The sequence below is a fragment of the Leuciscus leuciscus genome (genome assembly GCF_965113295.1).
Source record: "Leuciscus leuciscus genome assembly, chromosome: 1".
Classification (NCBI taxonomy): domain Eukaryota; kingdom Metazoa; phylum Chordata; class Actinopteri; order Cypriniformes; family Leuciscidae; genus Leuciscus; species Leuciscus leuciscus.
Window position 1 is genome coordinate 41,980,571 of NC_138725.1, and position 25,709 is coordinate 42,006,279.

Here is a 25,709-nt window from a genome sequence, read left to right on the forward strand (position 1 = left end):
GTGGTTTTTCAGGCGTCAAACAAGCGGGACCCATTAACTTGCATTATATGGATTCACAGAAGATGGATTATTTTCCTTGTGTTTATCTGAAGAAAGTAATTCATATGCATCTGGGATGTCATGAGGGCGAGTAAATGATGAGAGGATTTTCCTTTTTGGGTCTCAAACTATCTCAGAGGACGCTTATTTTAGGTCAAATGGGTTTGGCTGAAAAAAGTTCTGGGAATCCCTTGATTGAAGTATTTAGTCAGAATTGGATTGTCGAAATATAGATAGGCATGACCACATTGTTGTGAAATTATCTTTTTTTATATAAAATTTCCATCACGTTATATAAAGTAACTCATGATGGTTTCGCCCACTTTAGCCTCTGGCCATATGAACATTCACTTTCATTTCTGGTTCTGCATGATTGTTTTCCTCTAAACCTGTGGCGGTAACCCCCTAAATATTTGTCTTTCTGTTGATAACTAACATAGCCTCTTTTCTTGGCTTTGCCTGAGTTATCAATGCTATGTTGGCTTCATGTTTGTCGTTTTATTTTCATATTCACATGTGACACATCCACACACACACTTGGTTAGTGTAGTTGAACCTCTATTTGCTCAGGAAGCAGAACGGAGAAGGTAGGTGATTTAACTTGGTATTGTCATTTTTAACAATTCTCCGTCACTACATACATTATTTTAAGCCTCACCTCCATATTTCCTGTTTTACATCCTGCAGCCAGCTTACCAACAATGCATTACATCATCTAGAGGAAGTAGGATGTTGAGTTGTACAACTTCATGTAAAGGACCAGTCCACAAAGCATATACTTGATTGTTGCTTCCCGTTGTTCACCTGTTTTGTTCTGTCGTCTCTAGTCAACATAAACAGTTGAACTGTTTATCACGGTAGTCTTGAATTTCAGAATGTGGCTTTTCCTGATTTTCATGTCTGCCTCAGCCACACACACACACCACTGTAGGCTTTTCCAAAACCAACCCGGGCAAAGTTGCGTGCCTGATCGGCTGCGTATATTGCCTGCAGGGTCATCTGGGTCGTACACCCTTTCTCACACAGGAGATGCCTACCTCGGGCTGCGATCACTCAACGGGGATGGCGTCAGCGTCACTCCCGCTGTGCAGCAGGTAGGCACTGAGGACTTCCCCTCAATGCCCTTCCTCTTCCTTACCTGCTCCCAGTGTAGTGCTCTCTTCCCCTCTCCTCAAAGCTACAGCCCCAACCCATGACATCCGCCTTAGCTCCCACCCCAGAGCGCCTCGGCTCAGTCGGACTCTTGGAGTCCTGGGCGTAGAGCTCTATCCTCCGCCATCTTCCCTGTGTGGCACCGCTCACTTTCATTTCTTCATCAGTCATCCACAACCTCGTCCTTTATCTTCTTCCTGTCAAATTAATGAGTTTCATCAAGACCCCATCAGGGCTCAACAGAAAGGATGTACTGATGCCCCGGAGCCACTGAGGGCATTTTTACACTGCGGTCCGAGTCAGAGCGCGATTGTTCCCGGCGCCCGCCACAGTGTTGGTCTGGTTTCACACTCAACTTGATTCTTTCGAACCCTGGTGCGTTTGCGTTCGTCTTACGTCATCACATGCATGATAGAAAACAAGAACGCAGGTGGATATACTGTGTTTTTTATTAATTTGGTGAATCGCAGTTCCAGTACAATCAAACTCAGACCACCTCCTACAGGTAGTGTCGGGTTCGGTACCTCGCCGCTCTCCCAGGTACGCATGACAACTTTCACATTACCAGTTTTTCATGCGAACCGTGTCCCGTTGCAAACTAAACTGCCAGTGTAAAAACGCCCTGAGAGTGTTTCAACGTAACAAAAAAATCCTTAATTTTGAGTCCTGTACATGTTGGTCTGATTTGGAGGCCGTTCACACAGAACACGTTTTTGCGTTCTAGGCGTGCTATAGACATCAGTGATTGACCTGTATCTCGCAAAAACGGCTTCTTTGTGAAAGACCCCTTAGACCACATTTACACTCACCCAATTGGTTTTTATTGTTTTTATTTTTATGTGGAAAGGATCGGACCTTGTTTAAATGTTTAAACGGCAAAAAAAAAAAACTTTTGTTTTTGGCCACTTTCAAATGTGCGTCTAAAATAAATCCATATCTAATACGTGGTGATGTTCTAAACACTTATTTCTGATTCTACTGTTCATTTTTTATTCCCTCCCCCCCATCATTGCTATGTGACATTGACTAGGTCTGGTTTAAAATCAAAAGAGGTACGAAATTGCTGCTACTCTTTATCAGTGAGCCACTAGAGAGCGAAGAGTGGATCACTTTACACGAGTGTCCCACTGATAGTGCAGCACAGGTCAGTTTAGATGAAAAGAAATAGTTCACTCAAAAATTACAATTCTGTCATCATTTACTCACCCTCATGTTTTTTCAAACCCATAAGACTTTGTTCATCTTGAAATATTACTCTTATTTTTTTTTTCTCTCTCTTAAGTCCATGCAACAACTTTTATGCTTCAAAAGGTCATTAAAGACAACATAATCCAAGCCTTCTGAATAGACTAGCGCTTTATATGATGAACAGAGGCTTGAATTCACATATAAACACGAAAATATTGACCATTTTCTTTTTTGAGTGAACTATTCCTTCAAAATAAATGTGAACAGATGGGACAGCATGTCAGAATATCAGATGTGTGAGAAATATTTGAGAATGATGTAGATATGAGGCTGCACTGATGCATATTCAGACTCATTACACCTTTCAGTTTATTAATATATTTGATTTGTGGCATGTTTCTTTCAACATAAATACGGCAAATCTAATGAATGTAATATATTAGCAGAGGTGTTTGGTGTTGAATTGTAGAGCTGTGATTGTCCTTTGATACTCATGTGAAGTATGTGTGCTACAGGTGGATATCCTGCACCGTGCTACACACCTGACGGCAGGCTATGAAGATCTGTCAGGAAGTCCTCTTTACACCCCACACCGTTTAGACGTGAGTGCAGCTCTTACACGCATACACACACACTCTCAAGCAAAAAAACTATACGAGAAATGAAGAAGGAAACCATTGAGGTTTTTTTTTTGTAGGTCTGCTGCTGCCGGCTTGTATGTTTCCTCTTTCTACATTAATACTGCTATAGGAAGCTACTAGTGGTTAACACATGTCAGTTAGCTGCATTTAGATGCTGTGTGTTCAGCTAAAGTGAGTTCAGTGTTGATTCAGATTCGTTGGAAAGATCATCAATTATTAAAGTTGTTTATTTCATCTATAAAGCAGTTCTGCTGATGTCGTCGACCAGCTCATTTCAGTTCTCATTCAACAGCATCAGTACAGTCATATCAATGATATTGTTGAATATTAAATGTCCCCAACTATGCAAGCCAGAGGCGACAGTGGCAAGGAATCCAAAACTCCATCAGGTGACAGAAGGGAGAGAGAAACCTTGGGGGAAACCCTGATGCATTCAATCGTTTGAACATTTTATAAGTGCTTTACTATCACGTTTGATTCATTTAAATGCATCCTTGCTGAATAAAGTTTAACAAAAATCTTACTAACCCTAGACATTTTTAGTATAAACAAGCAACATTTCCATATATCCATGAACTCTTGAGATAGTATATAATTTCTATAGGATTAAAAACCTGCTAATTAATGACTCCTATTTGTTTTGCTGTGAGAATTCATGTTCAAATGTCTTTGAATCAAGTTCAAGTGTCATTGCATGTTACCTTACCTATACCCATACTATTGTTGTGACTCTCTCCACAGGCTAACAACAGCTGGCAAGACAACACCAACCCTTCCTCCATCACCTCTCCACCAGGACCTCCTGGCAGCATCCACTCCGACACCTCCAGCTAATGCAGCTCACGCCCCACACACACACGCGCGCACACACACACACACAGCATCTCATCATCCAGTCTCGCCTGTTCTCTCCTGCTCACAGCTTTCGTCCTTCACTCTAGCAGATGTCAAAGGTCTTCCATAGTCCTCGTTCCTCTTTCTTCATGGTGTGCCAGGGTTCTTACGTTGAACCAGACTGACTGAAACACACACACACACAAACACGCATACACACACACACTCCTTTCGAGCAAAAGACGCAGAACGTCACATTTGCTGTGGATGAGTCTGAATAAACCACACATCCTCTTCAGCAGTCTTTGTGTGGAAAACACAAAGTCTTGGACAGTCTCCGCCCAACTCCACGTTACCTTTCCTGTTCCAACCTGTCATGATGGGGATTACGCAACAGCTCTCTCCTTGCTTGTACCAAAGTGCTGTCAACGGTTGTCGCACCTTCCGCTCGTCGAAGAACAACCTCAGACAACTGACCCATGAGAACGCCATTTAGTCTGCTTTTTAAATATGGTTTTCCGATCGGTTTCATCGCTGCTTCAGTAAGCAAGACCGACTTTGCGAAGCGTTTCTCACAAAACAATCTGTCCCGCATTGTTCAACGTTGTGTTAAGCACAAATCCTATCAATCACACTTTGAGCTGGTGGTCGGATGGAGAGGAATCCATCTGTGTAAAGGTACGCCGGATATTTGAACACTTTACCTAGCTGATCGCAGAAGAGTTCGGTGTGAAAGGCCTTCAGCGGAGGAGACGAAGGGCGATTGATGTGCGGTCAGCGACTTCATGTTTCCTCACTACTTGTCCACTTTCTCAACAGATGTAAAAGAGATGTTGACATCGACCTTGTTTTTAATAGTTTAGCCAGTGTTTTTATTTTTTTTCTGCCGCTTTTTCACCCCCACAAAGATGCACCAGCCACCAAATAAAAGACTCGACAGGAACTCGACCTTGTTTTGGGAAAGGGGTTGGACGGATAGCTGGAGTATTTGTTTGGATTGGGACACGGGTGGGTGATTAGAAATATTTTTAAAGGGAAAGAAAAAAAGATATTCCACTGTCTTCCATGCATGTAGGGTGTTGAGATGTTTTCGTGATTCCATTTAGCCTAACGTTTGTTTTTGTTTTTTAAAAAAAACAAAAGATACTATAAAAGGAGGGGGGTGTAAGTAACAGACCAAATAAACAAATGAACAACTCCAGAAACAAAAACGACACGTCGTACTGCCCAATCCAGCACTTCCAGCTGGCGTTTGGTTTCACTAGGACTTCCGTGGTATTTTATCGATCGCACGATTTCATAACGGGCATCCGTGACACACTGACCACGATACTCAAACCTTTCTGAGGAGGCCATAGCAGTTGCCAACCAATAATTCTGACTAGAAGTGTTACAGCGGAAGTGAAACGTGCTTGTTACAGATATCAAGGAGTTGTTTTGATTAGCCGTGTGCGCTATGGCCGCTCATGTTACTGTGTTGTGTGTACGGGTGTCTGTTTTATAAGGGTTGGGTTGTCTCGTCACTCACTCGTGCTTTTGAACTGATTGTATTGTACGTGCAATTGAAAGCACCTGTTCCTTGGTAAAGCATGCTGTCTTTTTTTTTTCCTTTCTTTTTATTGTTGTTGTTGCCTACAATTTCACTAAACAAAGGAACTCTGTTTTTTGTTTTAATTTTGTTTTTTGTAATCAGTTAACATAGCCAAGCAACAAGGGCTTTTCTCCTTTCAAATTTAACCAAAAATAAGCACTGGATGTGTTGTGATTTGAAACAGATGGACTAAAGCTAGTAGAGGAACATCAAATGAATTTCTATTTACTTTTTCCAGACAAGACAGACAAGTTGTTTTTGTATCCCCGGGATTTGTTGGTTTTTTTCTCTCTCTTCCCCCCTCTCCCTACCTTTAGTCACGGAAGCACCAGGGCGTTTTGATAAATGAATGGAAATTCTATATATTACACAAAGGACTTAATAACATTGAAATGTAAATTGGGGTTTTGTTTATATGTACACATGGAAAAACAAACTCTGAGGAGCTTTTCAAGCTATTATTCAGATCATTGTGTCCTCTATAGATTACTGTTAGTTATAAACATTTCACATGGATATCTCCAACTAATGCTATTACTACACCAAAATTTCTTTGTTTTCTTTTCTATCAGTCATCTATGGATGTCACTGTACAGATTGTGGAATGTTTCAGTGTATTTTCTCTTTTTGTATGCTTTTAATTTTGTTGTTTTGTTTTTTATCGCTGGGGGTTTTGGATTCGCTCATGAGCAAGAGTAATATTTGTTAGTCTTTGTAATATTCATTTTAGCGTTTCAGTTACATTTCATTTGGATCGGGAGTCTCGAGTTATTTTTTTTGTGTGTGTGCTTTTTGTCAGAGCTGGTTGCATTTGTTTGAGGTGCTATGAATATTCCCTCACACTACTATCAGACAACTACGAAACTGACAGAATAAGATGTTTTATTGGAGTACATGCATAAGCTATGTAACAGAATAATGAGTTTTAACACTACATATCTGGTAGATCTGGCTTTTGACATTCCTTAATGTCTTTTTTTTTTTTTCTAAAGCGCACCCATAACCTGTTTTAGTTGAGTTCAGTATCAGTTCACTGAACCGATAAACTGTTTGGATTGCCAATTTGGGATTATGATCTGAGGTGGATTCCACAGCACCTAATCAAATGCCATCAGTGGTTTTTTTTTTTCCTCTATTTTTTATCATTATTTTACTAGAATTGTAGTACACTCTTCCTTCTGTATTTACCATTCTCTCCCTCCTCTCTACCTCTCCTCTCTCCATTTCACTTGTATATAAACCCCACCATTTTCAGACTTGGTAGTCTGTATAAACTCCTTTTATACCTCAACTTTAGAACTGTTCTAGTGAGAGAGAAAAAAAGAAATATGAGAAAATTGTAGTGTTCCTTATTAGAAAAACAAAAACTAATAAAATAATCTAGTGTGCTTTTGAGCCTGTAGTTTTTCCTTGTTGCTGTTCATTAAGGGTCTATTTGCATGTTACGATCGGTAAAATGATCTCGTTATGGCGGTTATGAATGAGTCTGCCATTTTCCAGCGTGCCAGCCGGTTTTCTCGCCGCCATGTCTGAATATTTATACGACACGAGGACAATAATATGAGGATCACAATAAATCAGACCTTTTCTCCTCATTTCAAATTGATTATGTGCTCTGTAAGTGGTGAAATGAAACACAGCCCACATTCTGCATAAAGTAAAATTAGAAACACTGCTAAACAAAACCCGCATGAAATCAAGGTCATTGTTGTATTTGGGGCCTTCTATATCAAAGCATCAGCGAATTCATGATCATTAGAACCGCGGTTTACTATCAATTACATTTTACGTTTCGTCTTGCAAATTGGTGATTCAATTTGCTTAAAGGATTTAAGTGTGCAGACAGTTTATTTATTTTTGTCTCGTTTGTCTGGCACCTTGGTGAGTGCGGTGTAACTTCTTCAAAACGTTTCGTCTTGAAAAACATGTGCTGGTCTGTGCAAAAGTCACTTCCAAATGTGGTTGCTAAGATCGTTGTCGAAAGGTTGCTTGGTTTCTACACATTTGCATAATGCTTGCCTACTAGCTGCTTTGGCTCATCCACAAAGAACAGTTGGGTAAGTGATTTTGCCATGTCGACGAGACGCCCGCTTGAAGACTTCCCTACACCAAAAGAGTAGTATTGGTGCGTTCAAGTCGTCCTGGGAAGTTTGTTTACGAGTTGGGAAGTCGTGTTTATGACGGCAGGTGCGTTGAAGTCTCTTTCATCGTAGCAATTGTGGCCGTGCACCTTCTCTTATTACTACATCAAAAAAACAGCAAGGTTTTTAAACTGTACTTCTTGAAAATGAAGAACAACAAATGTGCTTCAGGTGTGTTTTGCTTTTTTAATGAATTCATAAAGCCACTGTAAACTTAATCATTGTTATATTTCAATGCTATTATTATTATTTTGTGCAGGGAATTTGCTTATTTTATTGTAAATAAAAAAGCCTGACCATATCACTGCAAAATATCTATAAATATTGTGGTCCGCCACGTTTCTGACACGCGCCAACTCATAAACGGCTAAAAGAAAATTCCGAGCTTCTCACTCGTATTTACGACTTTGTGGTGGCATTCATGTGCGCTCAACTCGTAAATACGATCTTTTCAACATGAGTCTTGAACACACCATGTCCGATCCCTCGAAGGTCAGACCGAGCGACAGAGGGCTGTTCTTGTCGCCTAGCAACTGTGAGGGTTGAAGAGCGGCAGTAACGTATTGGACATTTGTGAAAGTTATAAACGGTCAGAAAACAATAGGGGGTTCACAAACTGTCTAAATATGTTCACCATGGTTCATTACTGTATATTATAAAGAGTATAAAATATATTCACATCTTAGTAAGATATGTCAACATTTGAACCACCTTAAAGTTTTTATTTGTTTAAAAAAAAAACATTTGTATCATATTTGAGTAAGCTGAAACCCAATGCTTATTTTTAAAAGTGTAATTCAGCAATTTCTCAGAAATTCCCATCACTGGTGCGTAATGAATCCTGGGGTAGGCAAGGTTGCGAAGGATCCATCTGTTGTTTCCTTCTTTGCATGATAAACTAATGCGCATGATTGGGACAGCCTTCGAATGTGGCCTTCAGGATGGAGCCTCTGTATTAGGATGCAGCTATATTTTAAAAAAAAACAGTAGCGAAATCGAATACTTTCCTACAATATAGTAGGCCTATGCGAACAGTAGTATGTCTGAGTATAGTATTCGAAAAACAGTAGGTGAAAAGTACCTGGATGACCTACTACTTCAGGTGAGATTCTGAAGTAAAAAAGGTAAATTCAAATGTAGTACCTACTGAGTATGCAATTTCATTACCAAGGCAAAAAACATTGTATGGACTTCCAATATCATCAACCATATATATAGCTGCTCATGAAGCCAATCACATGCTATAAGTGGTTGACCAATCACAACCGACTGGGCCGGCCAACCAATCGGAGCAGACTGGGCTTTTCGGAAAGGCGGATTTAAAGAGACAGGATCTAAAACAGCATTTCAGGCAGAGGAAGAAAAGAGGTGCTGCAGCAATGTAGAGTATGAGAAAAATGTTTTTTGAACTTTAACCTTTTTTCTTTCTTTTTTTACTCTTTCATGTAAATGTATTTTCAGCAGACTTCAAAAATAAAATTACAAACTTAATGAACATAAGGGCACTTTCAAATGAGAATCTAAAAAAGTCTGATTTGTTAGAAACAATAATTGCACCACGCTGTCAGTTTTAGACCTGGTATTTTTCCTGATCCGTCAGATCTCATTCCCAACAAAACAAAATGGTCCAAAAAGGTATTTTGGACCAAGGTATTTTGGAAAAGGTATTTTTTGGGCCTTTTTATGAATATTAATGCTTGTGCTTTGGGAAAAGAAAAACTTCCTGTGGGCAGCAGAGCAACTAACTGACACAAAAGACCACTAATACATCTATTGTCAAAGAGAGACAAAAACACGCACCAAAACAAGCTTATCAAAAATGAAGTATTATTTACTCTTTGTACACGCTGTGATCATTTCACTAAGCAAATACAAAGTCATTTATTTACAAAGAGAAATTCTTTTTCTATCATTTCAATAGGCTTTGTTCAGAAATGGGCTCTAAACTGGTGGAGTTATAGTTGTTTTTCTCAGGGGGAGCCCCTGTTTTCACAGACTCAAAGCGGATGCCAGAAGGCCCCTCATGCTGGCGCATTCTTCTCCAAGGGAAGCAGAGAATGCGTTTGTAAGTGTTCCTCATGTCCTTGTCCCGAAACGAGTAGATGATAGGGTTCACCAGAGAGTTACACTCAGCCAGAACCAGGCAGTACTTCTCATATTTAAGGACCTCACATTCATTGCAACTGAGACCATCCAGTAAGAGAATCACTAGACCTGGCGTCCAACAGATCACAAAGGCTCCTGTAGCGAGAGAGAGAGAGAGAAAAAAAAAAAGGTGTTGATGCGGTGGTACAGTTTGGTGAAAACAAAGATGCATTAAAGATGAAAAGCGATAGTAAGAATTTTTTTTTACTAAAGTTGTTTTTTGTTTGTTTTTCAAAAAATCAGCTTGGCAATTACAGGAATAAATTAAATGTAAAAATATATTAAATTACAGAACAGTTGTTTACAATTTTTATAATATTTAATAATATTGCTGCTTTACTGCATTTCTAATCAAATAACTACAGCCGTGGTGAGCAGCAAAAAGAGACTTCTTTCAAAAACATACACCCACCTCTATATCTATCTATACACACACACGTTTACAGTATATACACACACATATAATTTATGCAGCAAAATGTTACAAAATTATGTAGATATGAACATTAACCAAGATCAATAAATGCTGTAAAAGTTTGTTGTTAGTTTATATAACTGATGCATTAAATAATGTTAACAAATTAACTCTTATTGTAACAAGAGTAGTAACATATTTTCCTTTACACTTTGAATGTGCACTGTAAAAATATATATATTTAGACATTTTTTGGAAACTGACAATTAAATACTGACTCAACAAATTGCTTCCAACTAATTATCCCCAAACAAAAAGATGCATTGTGGTAATTTTAGTCTGACGGTAAAATAAAAAAATATAAAAAAATTCACTGAACAAATTCAATTGTGTTCAGCCAATCCATCAAGTATAAGTGAAAAATCTGTGTTTGCCGAACAAACCTTGCAAAAAAAAAAAAAAAAAAAAAAACGTATACGCATGCGATGATGCGCCTGAGAGAAAGCGTTGGTGGAGTGAGGAGTCGAAGCTCATGCTGAAGTACGACGACAGAACATCATTTCCAGACAGATTTTTCATCATTTAAGTTATGGTGAGTACTGAACTCTGTATTTTAGGGGTGTGTGGCTGATTATGATTTCACTTTTTTAACTTTAGTTAGTGTGTAATGTTGCTGTTTGAGCATAAACAAAATCTGCAAAGTCACAATGCTCAAAGTTCAAAGCAAAGGGAGATATTTGCTTTTAAAGAAATTGCTTTTTAAGGACAACAAACACATTCCTCCAGGGTTAGTGACATCACCAACCCTAGAATTTACATAAACCCGCCCCCTGAACACGATTTATAGATTATCAAGACAGAATATGCTAATCAATGACTAGAAGATAACTACACATAAGCTACATAAATTCATCAATTAACCATTCAGAAACGTCCTGTTGCATTCTACATGATGTCACTTCTTGAGTCTCGCCATCGTCTGAATCCGTTTGAACATAAAAGACTAAAAGTTTTTAAAATTTTCAGTGCATGTCTGTTAACAGGTAAAAGGACACAAGCTCTTGAAGCTCCACCCTCTGTGCCGGGAGCAGCAGCTCATTTGCATTTAAAGGAACAGACACAAAACGGTGCGTTTTTGCTCACCCTCAAAAAGCGACAATTTTAACATGCTATTTAAAAATATCTGTGGGGTATTATTAGCTAAAACTTCACACACACTCTGGGGACATCAAAGACTAATTTTACATCTTATTAAGTTTACGTCTTATCGTATTATACCACCCCTTTAAGTCTTGTGTACGTTAATTTGAGTGCAGGCCTCAATTTCAACATAAAACCGAAAAACATGGGTATACATTACCGCGCCCGATAAGCATTCGCTAAATGAATTAGAACGATTCTCTGAATGTTTTACTTTAGGACACAGTATATTTTACATACCATAACATTGTATTTAGCAGAATAACAGTGAATTCACGCCATTGCTGGTTTCATGATAGTATTTTATAGCCTAATTTAGCCCATACTAATCTCTCAGTTACTATTTATTGAACTAAATCATTTTATGGAACTTTATTATGATTATATTAAATGTATGAGACACTAGGTAGCCTATACGCTGATTTCACGCAACCGCCATTTTGAAATCGAAAGTGAGGCTGCGGTGGGAAGAACCCCGGAAGTAAAGATAAACAACAATGCCTTGGATTACCAACCTGAAGCTGCTGCCGCGATTTACACTATTGGATGTTAATATCCAATATAGGATATGTATATAGTTCTTTCCTGCTTCTTTTTTTACATTCTGAATTATATATTAAAAAAAAATTATTTATAAATGAATTTCACTGTATATAGTCTAAAGTATGAAAGAAATGTTTGTGCATTTTTAGAATTGACACAACATCATTAAACACAACAATACGCCATCGCATTCACGACTCTCCTGTGATTAAAGGCGACACTTCCGGTTTTCTTCCCACCGGAGCCTCGCTTTCGATTTCAAAATAACGGCTGCGTGAAATCAGCGTATACCTTTCTGTTATAACTTTTTTCTCTCTCAATGTAACCCAGCATCGCTAGGTCTGACTCACCAGGTATCAGTGAAGAAAACGGAACCACTACAACTTTTAGTGAGTATTTAACAAGAGTTGTTATTGCATATTTGTTCATTCAGCCATGAGACCACTAAAACATGTGACAGTGTAATTCAGGCTGCATAAGTTATGAAGTTGATGTCTGCCATTTTGTGTTAGTCTGGAGGGAACTCCAAGTACTGGCTTGTTGAGGACACAATGTGGCCATGATATCATTTTAGGTAACGACATCCTCAGTTGGTTCTGGCTTACTTAGTGCCCAAGGCAAGATTAGATATGGAGCCTCTAAATTAGAAAAAATATATATATATTTAACCATTTTTGTTATACAGAACTATAAACCAAAATTTTCTAAACATTTTTAATTTATTGAATAAATGTTGTAATGTCACGCCAAATAAAAAAAGTAAGCTATTTTACGTGAATATGCAAGACTTCCAATTCATTTGCTGCCCGGTGTTACAGCCAGGATCCGCCACTAGACATCCTCATGAATTTAAAATTCATTTAAGGGTTAGTTCACCCAAAAATGAAAATTCTGTCAGTAATTACTCACCCTCACGTTGTTCCAACCCCGTAAGACATTCGTTCATCTTCGGAACACAAATTATCGGAGCAAAAACACAAAGATATTTTTGATGAAATCTGAGAGCGGTCTCACTCCTCCATAGGCTTCTAAGACACTATAACTTGCTGGCCCAGAAAATGCATTAAAGACATCATTAATATAGTCCAAGTGACTACAGTGGCTCAATCTTAAGTTTATAAAGCGACGAGAATACTTTTTGTGCACAAAAAAACATAAAAATAACGACTTTATTCCACTATTCATTTCCTTCTCTCTGGGCCTCGAGTTTTCACGTAGTGTAACTGCGCAGCGCATCTGTGTTGTACGTCACACGTAGGCTCACTATTGGCCGACGCTGGTCATGTGTGTGATGTGTGTGACGTACAACACAGACGCGTTGCGCAGTTACACTCGTGAAAAAACTCGAGGCTCAGAGAGAAGGAAATGAATAGTGGAATAAAGTCATTATTTTTGTGTTTTTTTGCGCACAAAAAGTATTCTCGTCACTTTATAAACTTAAGATTGAGCCACTGGAGTCACTTGGACTATATTAACGATGTCTTTAATACATTTTCTGGGCCAGCAAGTTATAATGCCTTAGAAGCCTATGGAGGAGTGAGACAGCTCTCAGATTTCATCAAAAATATCTTAATTTGTGTTCCGAAGATGAACGAAGGTCTTACGGGGTTGGAACAACATGAGGGTGAGTTAGGGCTGAACGATTAATCCCACTTTACATGTAATCGCACTTAAATCAAGATCGCTTATCGCGATTTAAAAAGTTTGTCAGTTGATGTATGGCTCTGTAAACGCTGCTCCATCTGAAAGCACTGTGAGTTTGAGTCACTTATAACGTGCATTTGAAAAAACAACACGCGCCAAACATCTTTCCAAAACATGAGAAGCATTTATGAACTTCTTGTCCAACAACAGACAACATTTAATAACATGCATTTACTCCAAACTCACTTCATAACGACAGTTGAGCTCCTCCTTCTGTGAGATGATGTGCCTTCTTACACAGAATAAGGCAGTCGTGTATTTATAAGTCAATAATTTATAAGCGTTTCAATCTTCTGTTTATTCAGCTACAGCGATAGGGATTTCCTGGAATGATGCGCATTATTGTACTTCTGTACGGGCATATTTATCGTGTTTGCATGAGAGCGCCCTCTGGCGTTCAAATGGGGCAGTATTTACTACTAATCAGCCGCACTCCACTGACAAGCTGCGCACAAAATAATCGCAGCCTTTGCCAAATCGCGTGCGATTTTATTGCGATTAATCGTTCAGCCCTAGGGTGAGTAATTACTGACAGAATTTTCATTTTTGGGTGAACTATCCCTTTAAGATGTTTTAAGGTTAAAAATATTGCAGCATGTGATTTAAAGACATAAATTAATCAAATGTGGCAGTGTTATGTAAAATAACGTGTTCTGTCACTTGTCGTCAGCTATTTGATGCAACGAGGCTTTGTCATTTATTTATTTTGCAAGTGTTCATCACCTCACCAAGACATCCTTTTCAAGCACTACAGAACTTGCCATTGGTCAGTTAATGCAACTTCCTTTCCTTGTTTACACCCAGAATGTGTTTGTATTTTCAAAAGAATTGGGGCTTTAAAAACACATCTGTGGGGGGTACATCCAAAGACTGGCATTAAGGAGAATGCCACATTTTCTTGTGACAACTGTGATTTTAAGGACATCATGAGTTCAAAGTACCTCCTCACAGGAAATTTAATACTAAAATTCAGATGAAATTACACTAAACACTGAGTGAAGAAACCCTGAAGTACTTCCTGTTTTTGTGTGACTTTTGCAGTCTTTCAAATATTTGTAAATGTTTTAGATTGACAGGCTAAACTGCTAAGATGCAGTTTCATCATGAGTACCTCTTGTGATGAGAATACAAAAATTCAAGTGAAGTTACACCGAACATTTGAAGTAACCCTCTCCAGTTACTCGCATTTTATGGTGTTTTTGACGTTTTTGCACTTTAGCAAATATTTTTAGATGTTTAAACTGTTAAGCTGCAGTTTCATGAACTCAAAGTACCTAAATACTAAAATGTAAGTGACATTTCTCTAAACACTGGGTGAAGTACACTCCCCAGTTACTTACATTTTATGGTATTTTTTGATGTTTTTGCAGATAATTGATGTTTTTCAAATAATTGTGATTTTGTTAATGTAAGGTAGCCTGGAAATTCAGACCTAAATCTGAAAGATTAATGGTCTGGCATCAACTAATGAAAATCGGCCAGCTCAAGGGGCGGCACCAAGCATGCATTTGAAAATCTCACTGCACGCAAAGGATAACACTACGACCAATCACAACAATAAGCCTCATACGCTTAGCTACCAGCAGAGCTAACTGGTAGATTATACGCTTACCGTATCCGGTCGGCAAAACAACTGGTGTTCATCCATAGCCATCTTGCAATGTTTAACAATGACTTCGACATCACTAATGATGATAATGATGTAATACATCTTTTTTTTGGGGGGGGGGGGGGGGGGGGGGGGGGGCAATGGGGAATAAACAACACAGTAAAGTTGCTTTACTAATAAAAATTTACCAATATACATTTTTAGTTAGGCTATTTCTCGTTGAGCAAATGTTATCAGACTATTGCAACAATTGATAAATTTTAATTTACAGAATTTCACTTGGGCTAATTGAAAAATGTGGAAAATTTTGAGTTGGGGAGGTTAGACTTTTTTTTACATTGTGAGCTCCTATCATACACTTCTTGAGAAAAATATTGAACAAAATGTTAATATTATTAAGTGATTAAAGTGTTTTCTTTACAAATATCATTAATTAATAAATATCACCACATGATATTTTACAACCTGAACTAATCTTTCCTTGTCAAAGTTCAATTATTTCATATTTTAAGATATTTATTAAAGACCTCTTTGTGCATCATTTTTTGCTAGTTTTTTTATATAACTTCAAAGTGTTGACTCCCATTTCAAGAGACTCTTTAGAATATTTTATACATAATTAATTATTCTTCAGAATAAGTGTGTAAATCATTCACTACTATAATATATATAATGTATAAATTGCATTTTGATTTTATGGACACTTCCTCACAATAACACCATGTGCTCACACCACTTCAGTTAAATCCACAAGCAGAAGTCTCAGCCTACAGCCTTAGGGGTAACTTAACTGATTCCTGCTCGAGGTACTCAAACAAGCGAGTGCTTGACAAGCAAATCTGTGCCAAACTGGTTTGGTTTACTTGTTTTGGGGTTGACAGACTTGTTTGTCCTAAAACAAGTTAACAGTACTTCTCCATACAGTTAGAGATACAAAAAAAGGTTTCAGAAGAGTTTCACTCAAACGGAGTAATCTCCCAAACGCCCGAAGTCTACATAAGAGTCAAGGCCTTACCCAGAATCATGGACATGGTCTTCATGAGGCTGATAACGGTCTGATTGTGCGTGGGCTGATCCGTGTGAGGCGACATCAGTCGATTCCGGCGGCGGACGTAGATGAAGATGTGCGAGTAGACGGCCACCATGATGAAGAAGGCCAGGAGGTTGAGGACCGCCCAGAACACCAGGAAGCTGCGGGAATATAGTGGCGCTACCGTTGAGCAGGTTGTCAGGTCACAAACGCAGTTCCAGCCCATGGTGGGCACCAGACCCATGATGACCGCCACCAACCAGATAAAAACTATCAGCATCACCACACGCCACTTGGTCATGGTGCTGTGCAGCTGCATGGTGAAGATGGTCTGGTGACGCTCCACTGCCACGGCCAGAAGGTTGACCACAGAGGCGGTCAGGCTCATGTTGATCAAAGCCCCACGGACGAACCACTCTTTGATGGTCAATTTGATGGTCCACGGCCCCGTGTGAAACACAAGGTAGAGATACGAGATGCCAGCGAAGAGGTCAGCGGCAGCCATGTTCCCAAGTAAGTAATAAATGGGAAAGTGGAACTGTCGATTGATGATTATGGCCGCTACGACCAACATATTTGCCAGAATGATAAAGATGCAAATCGGGAGCCCGATGCCGACCACCACATAGTCATGCGCGCGCCACTCAGCACTGATGTTCTTGCCAGTCTTGTTGTAGAAGTAGTACACTGATTTGTCATAAGCCTCGCAGGTATCATTTAATGACATTATTAGAGACATTCATTCATGTAAATCCCTTGAGCTGTTCAGTTGTTGCCAGTTTGGCCAGTTCTCCCTGATGCTGTAGTCCTAATGATGCGATTAGCCACCATTTGAAATTTTCCTTTTACATATCAAAAGCGTGCCAATGTTGCTGCTTACAAGGCGTGTCTTTTATTGTTTTCCAACCCTAAAACACAGGAAGCATGAGGACAGCAGCGTTATTTGTCCGTACAAGTCCAAGACAAGTGAAAAAGTTAATCTTTAACAAGGCAATAGGGGAAATGATAATAACTAATCTTCATTGAACACGCAAACATTGCTTTTAACAAATTTACACATTAAAAATTAACCGCAAAGTAAACGGGAGAATGACGTTTTGCACCATTACAATCCCAAACTGCTCAATGTATTACTTAACATCAGTTTTAGAGGTAGCATTAAGAGAAGGGGAAATAAAACTAGTTGCGGGTATTGAAATGTTTAAGTGAAACCTGGACGCAACAAATCTACTGCAGAAACACGAGGAATTTATTGGCCCCTGTAGTGTTACACACTGTACAGTTTGGCTCGGTTGTCACTCGGCACAAAAACAACAGCTACTTTCTTCTAAAACAACACTAGAGAAACACACTTACCGTTGCCAGAGTTTCAGAGCAAACAAAGAAAAGACACATAACAGCAGCTGTGTCGATGTTCTGGCACTCGCCGCCGGAAACACTCATCTGGCGGAGGAGCTCGAGAAGAAATCCTAGAGTGAAGATCCGCAGATCACACCTCCCTCAAACCTGATTTGACGGAATCACCGCCCGTAGATCCAATGAACACGAGACGATTGTTCAAAACCTTTGACGACAGGTTTAGAAATTAGATATTGGAATCTGGCACACAGAGTGTATGGCAAGCCGTTTTTATAATTATTCCTTAATCATGGCTTATCAGATTTCATGTCAGTTCCATTAGTAGGCTACTTATTTAGTACTTATTTAGTTACTCAAAATAACTATTCCAATTGTTTCAGTGTCAATCTTAATGTTTTTATTAGGGTACAACGGGGATAAAGGCACACCTTAAGACATTTTTTATTACTCCCATAGTAAATGATTGGAGAAATATTGATGTTTTTATTGAACATTGATGGAGCAACAGTTTGTGTGAAAATAAATCATAAAAGTGGTTTATTTGTTTGTTTGTTAAAAAAAAAACGAATAAATGTATGAGGTGGCAAGTTGGCAACCACACAGGGGGTAAAACTAAGGCACAAAGTATTTACACAAACACTTTAGCTAAAATGTTTTTAATAATACTTGTTCAAAACAATTACTTTAGCGAAGTTTGTACTATTTTTTGTTTATTTTGATCAATAAAAAAATTCTTTTTTGTTCAATATACTGATACTAAAATATGTTGATTAAAAAAATAAAGAAACAGAATTATTTTTAAAATGTAAGATTCTGAAAGCATTTAAGGAGATCCCATAATAATTTAATACAGATTTGACTATGTCATGTCAACAAATGGAAAAGTCATTCAGCTGTTATTATCATGTTAATTATTGTGCCTCTCGTCCCAACAGCAGGGGCGCTTTTTACACCAAATACCATACTTTTACATATTCTTCTGTTATTGAAAAACTGTTGATTTAATAAGCTTGAACAAAACTGAAAATCATTAAGACATTTGTCTCAAAATATATTCAATTATTTTAGCGATTTTCATTTGCTACTTAAACCTACAACATAAAAAAATAAAAAAACATGACATTTCTAATCAAATTAGCGCAGAATCAACTTTGCACTGCTGTCTGCGATTGTGTCAAAGATCAGCCAAATTTCCATGTGCATCATGAAAAGCATCATGTGGTTTAGAGGAAAATCAAAGGTGCCCTTTACCCCGGTGCGCCTCTAGTTCCGCTGTACCCTACAAATTGACTAGTCACTATACAGTATTACATATTTACTAGACACTAAAATGTTAGTTATATTTTAATTAAATTATAAAGTAGACTCTGTAGATTCATGACAAATAAAATGGCAATTAAGACAGGTAAAAATGTTTTTACTTGCAACAACATGGAAAGCTGGTGTCTCCAAATAAAAAGTTATTAGTAGCCTACATATAGGATCATCAATTGGAATATGTAGTCAAAAGTGAATAGTCTTGCTACCAGTAAAAACTGAATGTTACTTAACTTATAAGTATTTGGATAGTGACTACTTGAAAAGATAGACTATTTTTATACAGTTATATAGCTTGCCACATGAGGTGAGCACATAACGAAAGTCACAGAGAAATTGATTTTAAAATGATGACTGTGACTAGGACTTGTTAAAGAGTTCACAACAAAATGAATTTTTATTTAGAATTATTTTCTACACGAAACGAAACAGAAAACGAAATAAAATGATCAGAATGTCCTGCTCAGACTCTCTGGCTCCAAATCATCATAAAACCATCATATAAGTACCATAAAAGTATTTCAAAAGTAGTCTGTATGACACATGCACTATATTCAACGTCTTCCAAAGCAATATTTTATGTGTGAAACAGACTTAAAGTTTGAGCTATTGATTAAAATAAATGTTAGCAATGACAGACTAAAATGGCTTCGAAAGAATGTTAATTGCATTGTGTAACAAAGGTTTCTGTTTTAACTGTGACATATCATAATCATTCAGTTCAGTATGTACCATCCTCAAGAATCTGGGTTTTTCTCTATGAGAATGTGTTTATTGTCGTCACTAATGCTGAGATAATTCCACACATTGAGCAGTTAACATGCCGTCTAATACTCACAGGAATACTAAGCCATAGAACAAGCATTTCAGGCATTTTGATGTGATTATACAGTACTTAGTCACACTAAATTTAAACAGATTGTAAAAAGTGACAAGCTACACATTTTTGATAACTATGTTGGATTTTCAGTTAAACAGCTTGCAGGAAAGACGCTATAGCAAAGTTATGATATTTTATGATATATACCATCCTTGAAATCCTTATTTGTCAAAGTTTCTTGAATTGAAGATCTCATTAAATGCAATATTAGCAATACATGGAACAACATGTAAAAGCTGAACTTAAAATTTTGCAGTTTCAAATATTTTCTGAGATAACAAATTGTACAACATACATTTTCTCTGAAATCTGAAACATTGCCGGAGCCAACGACAAAATAAAAAATATTCTTCATTGCGCCAAGTGAACCAAAGGCAATCAATGATTGTGTTTTATGATGTCTTTATCCAGAACAAAGTCCCATATGAGTTTGTTCACTATCTCAGGTTGATCCTGCTGAACCCAGTGACTACATTCGGGAATAGTGTGAATGACGACGGGACCCCTTACGTAAGGCCTCGTTCCACCGGACATGCCCTCCACCAGTATATTGTCTGCCTCACCCCAAATTAACATGCAGGGCACACCAACATCCTGATGCTTGTACAGAGTGTTACTGTAGAAAGAGAGGTACACAGTAACCACTTTAAGCAATGTACTGCAGTTTAGGCCCATGATATAGAAATGGGAGTGTGATGTGTTTTAAACCTGAGGAGAGAGCGGAAGTAGTTCAGAGGGGCTGTGAGCCCTCCAGGCTGGGACAGCCGGTACAGGTAACCCTCCAGCTGGGACTCAGTCAGTCTTCTGGCTTTGTTCTTGATGCCCACGTTCGTGCCACAAAATAGACCTCGAACCAACTATGCACATGACCAGTGTTGGAGAAAGTTACTTTTAAAAGTAATGCATTACATTGCGTTAATCCCGTAAAAAGTAACTAATTGTAACAGTTACTTTTTATGGAAAGTAATGCATTACAGAACTTTCGCATTACATTTTCTCACATGGGCTGGGTTTGTTTGTTTGTTTTTATTTATAAAAGCAAATGTAAAGGCCCAAAAGTTACCAAAAGTAAAAAAAAAAAAAAGCCTCAGGCTGAAGGAAATAAAAATGTAGGCCTGTACAGTAGAGGGCGCAGCTCAAACAAACCTTTCAGCTGTGCTGCCATTCTGGATCACTGAAGAATAGGACGCAGTAAAAGAAAGTTCAACACTCATACTTCAGCAATAAAAACAAAAAGATGAAACCCAAATGTCATGTAAATCTGAAGTCGTTTTAGCTTATTCGTATGGTTGCATTGGATCATCGAAGGTCAGCAGCAAAGACTTGGTTAATAAAGTGAGATTAAATACATAAAGTATATTTGCATTATTTAACATCTTTAACATAATAGTAATATTCTGAGTTTTCATTCATTTTGAGGAATACTGAATCTGTTTTTGTGCAAGTGAGATGAGTAAATGCTCACATTTAGTCTAGAACTATAAGCATCATGTTCAAACACAGCGCACACAACGCCTCTGCACTTACGGTTTCTCTCAACACAGAGCTGTCACTCAATAAATGGGAAAACAAAGTAACTTGCGTTACTTATGTTAAAATGTAACAGATATTTAGTTGAAAATTCAAAAGCATTGTGTTACTTTACTGGTTACTTGAAAAAAGTAATCTGATGATTATGTAACTCGCATTACTTATTACTTAAAAAAAAAGAAAGTGTCAAGACACTAAATAAGCAGAAACTATTAACCACAGTGTCAAACAGTTCGGGCATAAAGAGTAAAACGTTAAAAGTGTTCACACTACCTTAAAATCTTCAAGAGACAAAACAAATTCGGGCAGCAGCGGTAACTGAAAGAAACATGCATGTCCTGACCGCAACAGCTGAGAGGGTCTTCTCAAAACTGCATCTAGGTTTTACAGAAATGTGTCCACATTTCAGTTTCAGTTCAGAATCAGACCAGCGTTTAGAAACACAAGTGAAACGGTGACCTGTCTCGCTATCTTACCCAGCCATGAGGCAGGGTGAGGGGCGTTCATGACGATGAGAAGTTGCACCATGTCGGGCCGCTCCAGTGCAAAATGCCATGCCAGCATCCCACCCCAGTCATGGCCCACCAATATACAACTCGTGTGACCTGTGAGTAAACAAATCTCATTCCAGTGCATTTAGTGTCTAAGGCAGTTTATTTCTCACACTGTGTCACACTTAGTCAGCAGGCCTACCCAATTCATCAATGGTGTCTCTGATGTCATATAAGAGTGTCTCCAGTGAGTATTCCTCCAGCCGGACGGGTGCATCCGAATCTCCACAGCCACGCAGATCTAGCGCCACCGTGTGGTAATGACTGCTGAATTCATGTAATTGGTAACGCCAGGAGTACCTGCAGATCATACCGATACCTTAGAGTTCACACAAACTCTGACTTCCTACAGTGGTCAAAAGAAACTATTTCTGTTTTGAATGTTTTTTGCTCATTAAGCCTGCATAGGCTGCATTTATTTGAACAGTAAAACTGTCATATTGTGAAATATAATAACAAGTAAAAAGAGTGGTTTTCTATTTTAATATACTTTAAAGTATCATTTATTTCTGTGATGCAAAGCTGTATTTTCAGCATCATTACTCCAGTCTTCAGTGTCACATGATCCTTCAGAAATCATTCTAATATGATCTGATTTATTATCAATGTTGGAAACCGTTGTGCTGCTTAATATATATATTTTTTAGAAACCTGTGATATTTCTTTCAGGATTCTTTGATGAATAAAAAGTTGAAAAAGAACAGCATTTATTTAAAATAGAAATCTTTTGTAACAATATACTCTACCGTTCAAAAGTTTGGGGTCAGTCATTTTTTTCTTTCTTTTTTTGTTGTTGAAAGAAATTAGTACTTTTATTCAGCAAGGATGTGTGAAATTGATAAATAGTGGTAATAAAGACTGATATTTGTAGAAAAGAAAACTATTTTGAATAAATGCTGTTCTTTATAACTTTTTATTCATCTATGAATCCTGAAAAAAGTTTCAGAGTTTCCCCCCAAAAAAAAAAAAAAAAATTAAGCAGAACAACTGTTTTCAACATTGATAATAAATCAGATCATATTAGAATGATTTCTGAAGGATCATGTGACACTGAAGACTGGAGTAATGATGCTGAAAACACAGCTTTGCATCACAGAAATAAATGACATTTTAAAGTATATTAAAATAGAAAACCATTATTTTAAACTAATAATATTTCACAATATTACAGTTTTTGTGTGTTTTTTTTTTACAAATAAATGCAGGCTTGAGCACATAAGACTTCTTTCAAAAAATATTAAAAATATTAATGTTTCCAAACTTTTGACCCGTACTGTAAATGCTAAATGTGCTTTATGAGTAAATATTGTTATTGATATTTAATAATATACAAATATAATACTGATGAATCAAAAAAAATTCTTGTTTGTTTTATCATTTGCTTATGTTTTATCATCAATCATTTATATAATTTGGAATGTATGTTTAATGCTTTTCTTTTATTGATCTTTATGCCTCAAATGTAGCTGGTTGACTTTGGGTGAACTTTTGTACCTTCTTAGCGAAACATCTTGCACTGTATGGGCTAACACCTCAGAGTGTGAAAACATGCAAACTAGATATGTTTGTGTCTTGTGTGTCTCCTTCGATGCAATATACTATGAAAAGAGGAACTTAGCTCTGTTCCGATAAGCAACTATATAATAGGGAGATCAATTTCTGTACAGGTCAGTCTACCTTGGACTCTTAAGCTAACAATATTATACTCTTACCCCTGGTTTCACAGACAGGGCTTAAGACTAGTCCTAGACTAAAATGTAAGTCTGAGCTGTTTCCACTGAAATAAACTTGCACTGACTGATCTTAAAAATATATCAGTGCCTTTTTAGTTTTAAGATGCACATCGGTAATGTTTTTTTCTAAGCATGTTTATAAAAATTACTTAAATGTCCTAATTGATCTATGGTCTAATCCTGGCTTAGTCTAAGCCCTGTCTGTGAAACCGGGCCAGAGTGTTTTAATTATATTTTACTTAGAAATATTAGAAGTGATTTTAACTGTTCATTTTATGTTTCTTTATTAAACTTTTAATCCTGATTATGGATTAATTAATTTTACTCTTCATTTATTATTTGATTGTCTGCTGTTAAGATATAAAATTTGACTGACTGGATCTCCTCCCTGCATCAAATATGATATAATAAAAGAATAAAGGGCAGCATATGTAAAATTGTAAATAAGCAGACAGAGAAAATGAAGCAAAGGAAAGTCACCAGTTCTCTGGGAATCCATGAAGAAACAGCATTAGAGGCTTTCTGTGATCTCCTTTAGTTACATAATGGAACCTCAAGCCTGAGCTCTGAAACGTGAAGAATGACCAAAAGAAGTCACAAAACAGAGTCACATTATTTGATAGTAAAGAAAGAAAGAAAGACCTATAGCCATTATTTCCAATAACTAGCAATCCTAGATCAATATCCAATTTGGTGAAAAATGGCTATATATAAATTTCATCTGACATTGACTGTAATATCACAGGGCTAGTGTGTCCCCCATTAAAACAAAGGAATGTGAAATCTATTGTGAACGCCGTGTTCTATTTTTAAACACAGGTGGCGCAAGAACACAAGATATGGGCAATCATTATTTAGCCGTTCATTCACCTTTCATTCACCTTTCATTAACGACCTCGTACAGATTACGTTGTTTAATGTTTTTAAAGACATCAGATTAATTCTTGTTCATATTTGTGCATTATAAATCCTCTCACCCTGCCCTTCAGATATGCATGCTGGCCAAGTGCAGGGTCTTGGAGGCAGTCTGGGGGTTTCTTTCGGATGGTCCATTGAAAAGTTCTATATGGATCCCTAAATCCAGTCCAGGCAATTCGGATCAAAACCAAACAGGCAGTGATTCCAGCGGTGCCATACACAACAATATAATATACCAAAGAGAGAATCCATAAACTTAGCCGAGCTGGTAGTAAAAGCAAGTGCATCAAAGCATGACTCATGATGATTATAGCTAGTAATTTTAATAATCAGAGACATATGTCAAAGCACAGGCTCGATGTAGCAACTGTCCCTCGTCTTTGGTTCAGCTTTTAAAATACACCCCATGTGACTGTGTGGAAACAACTGTCGCTGAGCTATTTTTGTACCACAAATAAATTGTCTGGGAGCTTGGCTTGAGTCACAGTGCGTGAACCGGAAGTTGCGACCGACTTTACTTCAGTATTATGATGTATTTTCCCAGTGAAATTGAATATAATGAGACAATTTTTCAACAAAAAAAAAAGAAGAAAAAAAAGGACAAAAGTCAAAACAACAGTTGCTTGTTTTTTTTTCCCCCACTGGGAATTGACTGAAAAGTTCTAAAAGTTCCATTCCGTTCCATTCAGCTCGCTGTCAGTGATCGCTGACAGCTGGAGGAATGTTCTACACATTCAAGCCATCAAACTGACGTCATCAGCGAAGGAAGGTCCTTCTAGAGGGGAAGTAGCCTACATTTTCAGATTTTGTTCAAAGATTACAAATGTGTGTGTGTGTGCGTGTGAATCAACTTCACCACAAGACTAGTAGGCCTAATGTGCATCAACGAAATAAAAGTGACATTTAAACGTAAATTCCTTGCAATTAAAGTGCCGGGTTTAATTGCAAGACATTATAATATAAATGTAGCCTACCAACATAATGACGGCACGTAGCCTACTTTTGTACCAATAGCCTAATTGTTGGCTATTAAAACATAAGCTCAACTTCTCCTTATAAAAATGATCGTAGTAGGTGTTATTTTCTATTAATGTTAATCTATAAATATACTTAATATTATAATTTACTTAATATAATCACTGCCACAGAATAAACGCTGACAGTGCAAACAACCCTAAACGAACTTTTC

General features: G+C 37.6%; 2 protein-coding genes across 5 annotated transcripts in view; one reads left to right on the forward strand and one right to left on the reverse strand.

Moving 5' to 3' along the window:
• The window catches only part of pbx4 (pre-B-cell leukemia transcription factor 4), a 37,882-nt gene extending 31,042 nt beyond the window's left edge, over positions 1–6,840 (forward strand). For all 3 annotated transcript variants that reach the window (XM_082139487.1, XM_082139485.1, XM_082139486.1), the window contains 2 exons: positions 2,895–2,981; positions 3,762–6,840. In XM_082139487.1, the coding sequence (XP_081995613.1) occupies positions 2,895–2,938 (44 nt within the window). In that variant the 3' untranslated portion in view covers positions 2,939–2,981; positions 3,762–6,840. The remainder of the gene's footprint in view (positions 1–2,894; positions 2,982–3,761) is intronic.
• A 2,556-nt stretch (positions 6,841–9,396) lies between these two features.
• Positions 9,397–24,971, reverse strand: LOC309476448 (lysophosphatidic acid receptor 2). 2 transcript variants are annotated; one of them, XM_082139635.1, is made up of 8 exons: positions 24,580–24,971; positions 24,083–24,168; positions 22,012–22,169; positions 21,795–21,923; positions 21,592–21,695; positions 20,497–20,645; positions 17,589–20,404; positions 16,806–17,140 (listed from the first exon to the last, which is right to left on the reverse strand). In XM_082139635.1, the coding sequence occupies exons 1-7, from the start codon at positions 24,820–24,822 to the stop codon at positions 20,167–20,169; spliced, it is 1,107 nt and encodes a 368-aa protein (XP_081995761.1). In that variant the 5' UTR covers positions 24,823–24,971; the 3' UTR covers positions 16,806–17,140; positions 17,589–20,166. The 2 variants fall into 2 exon arrangements, with proteins under 2 accessions (XP_081995762.1, XP_081995761.1); XM_082139636.1 differs by lacking the exons at positions 20,497–20,645; positions 21,592–21,695; positions 21,795–21,923; ... (1 more) ...; positions 24,083–24,168; positions 24,580–24,971 and adding an exon at positions 9,397–9,827 and having other exon boundaries at positions 16,218–17,140; positions 17,589–17,761.
• Between the last annotated feature and the right edge of the window lie 738 nt (positions 24,972–25,709).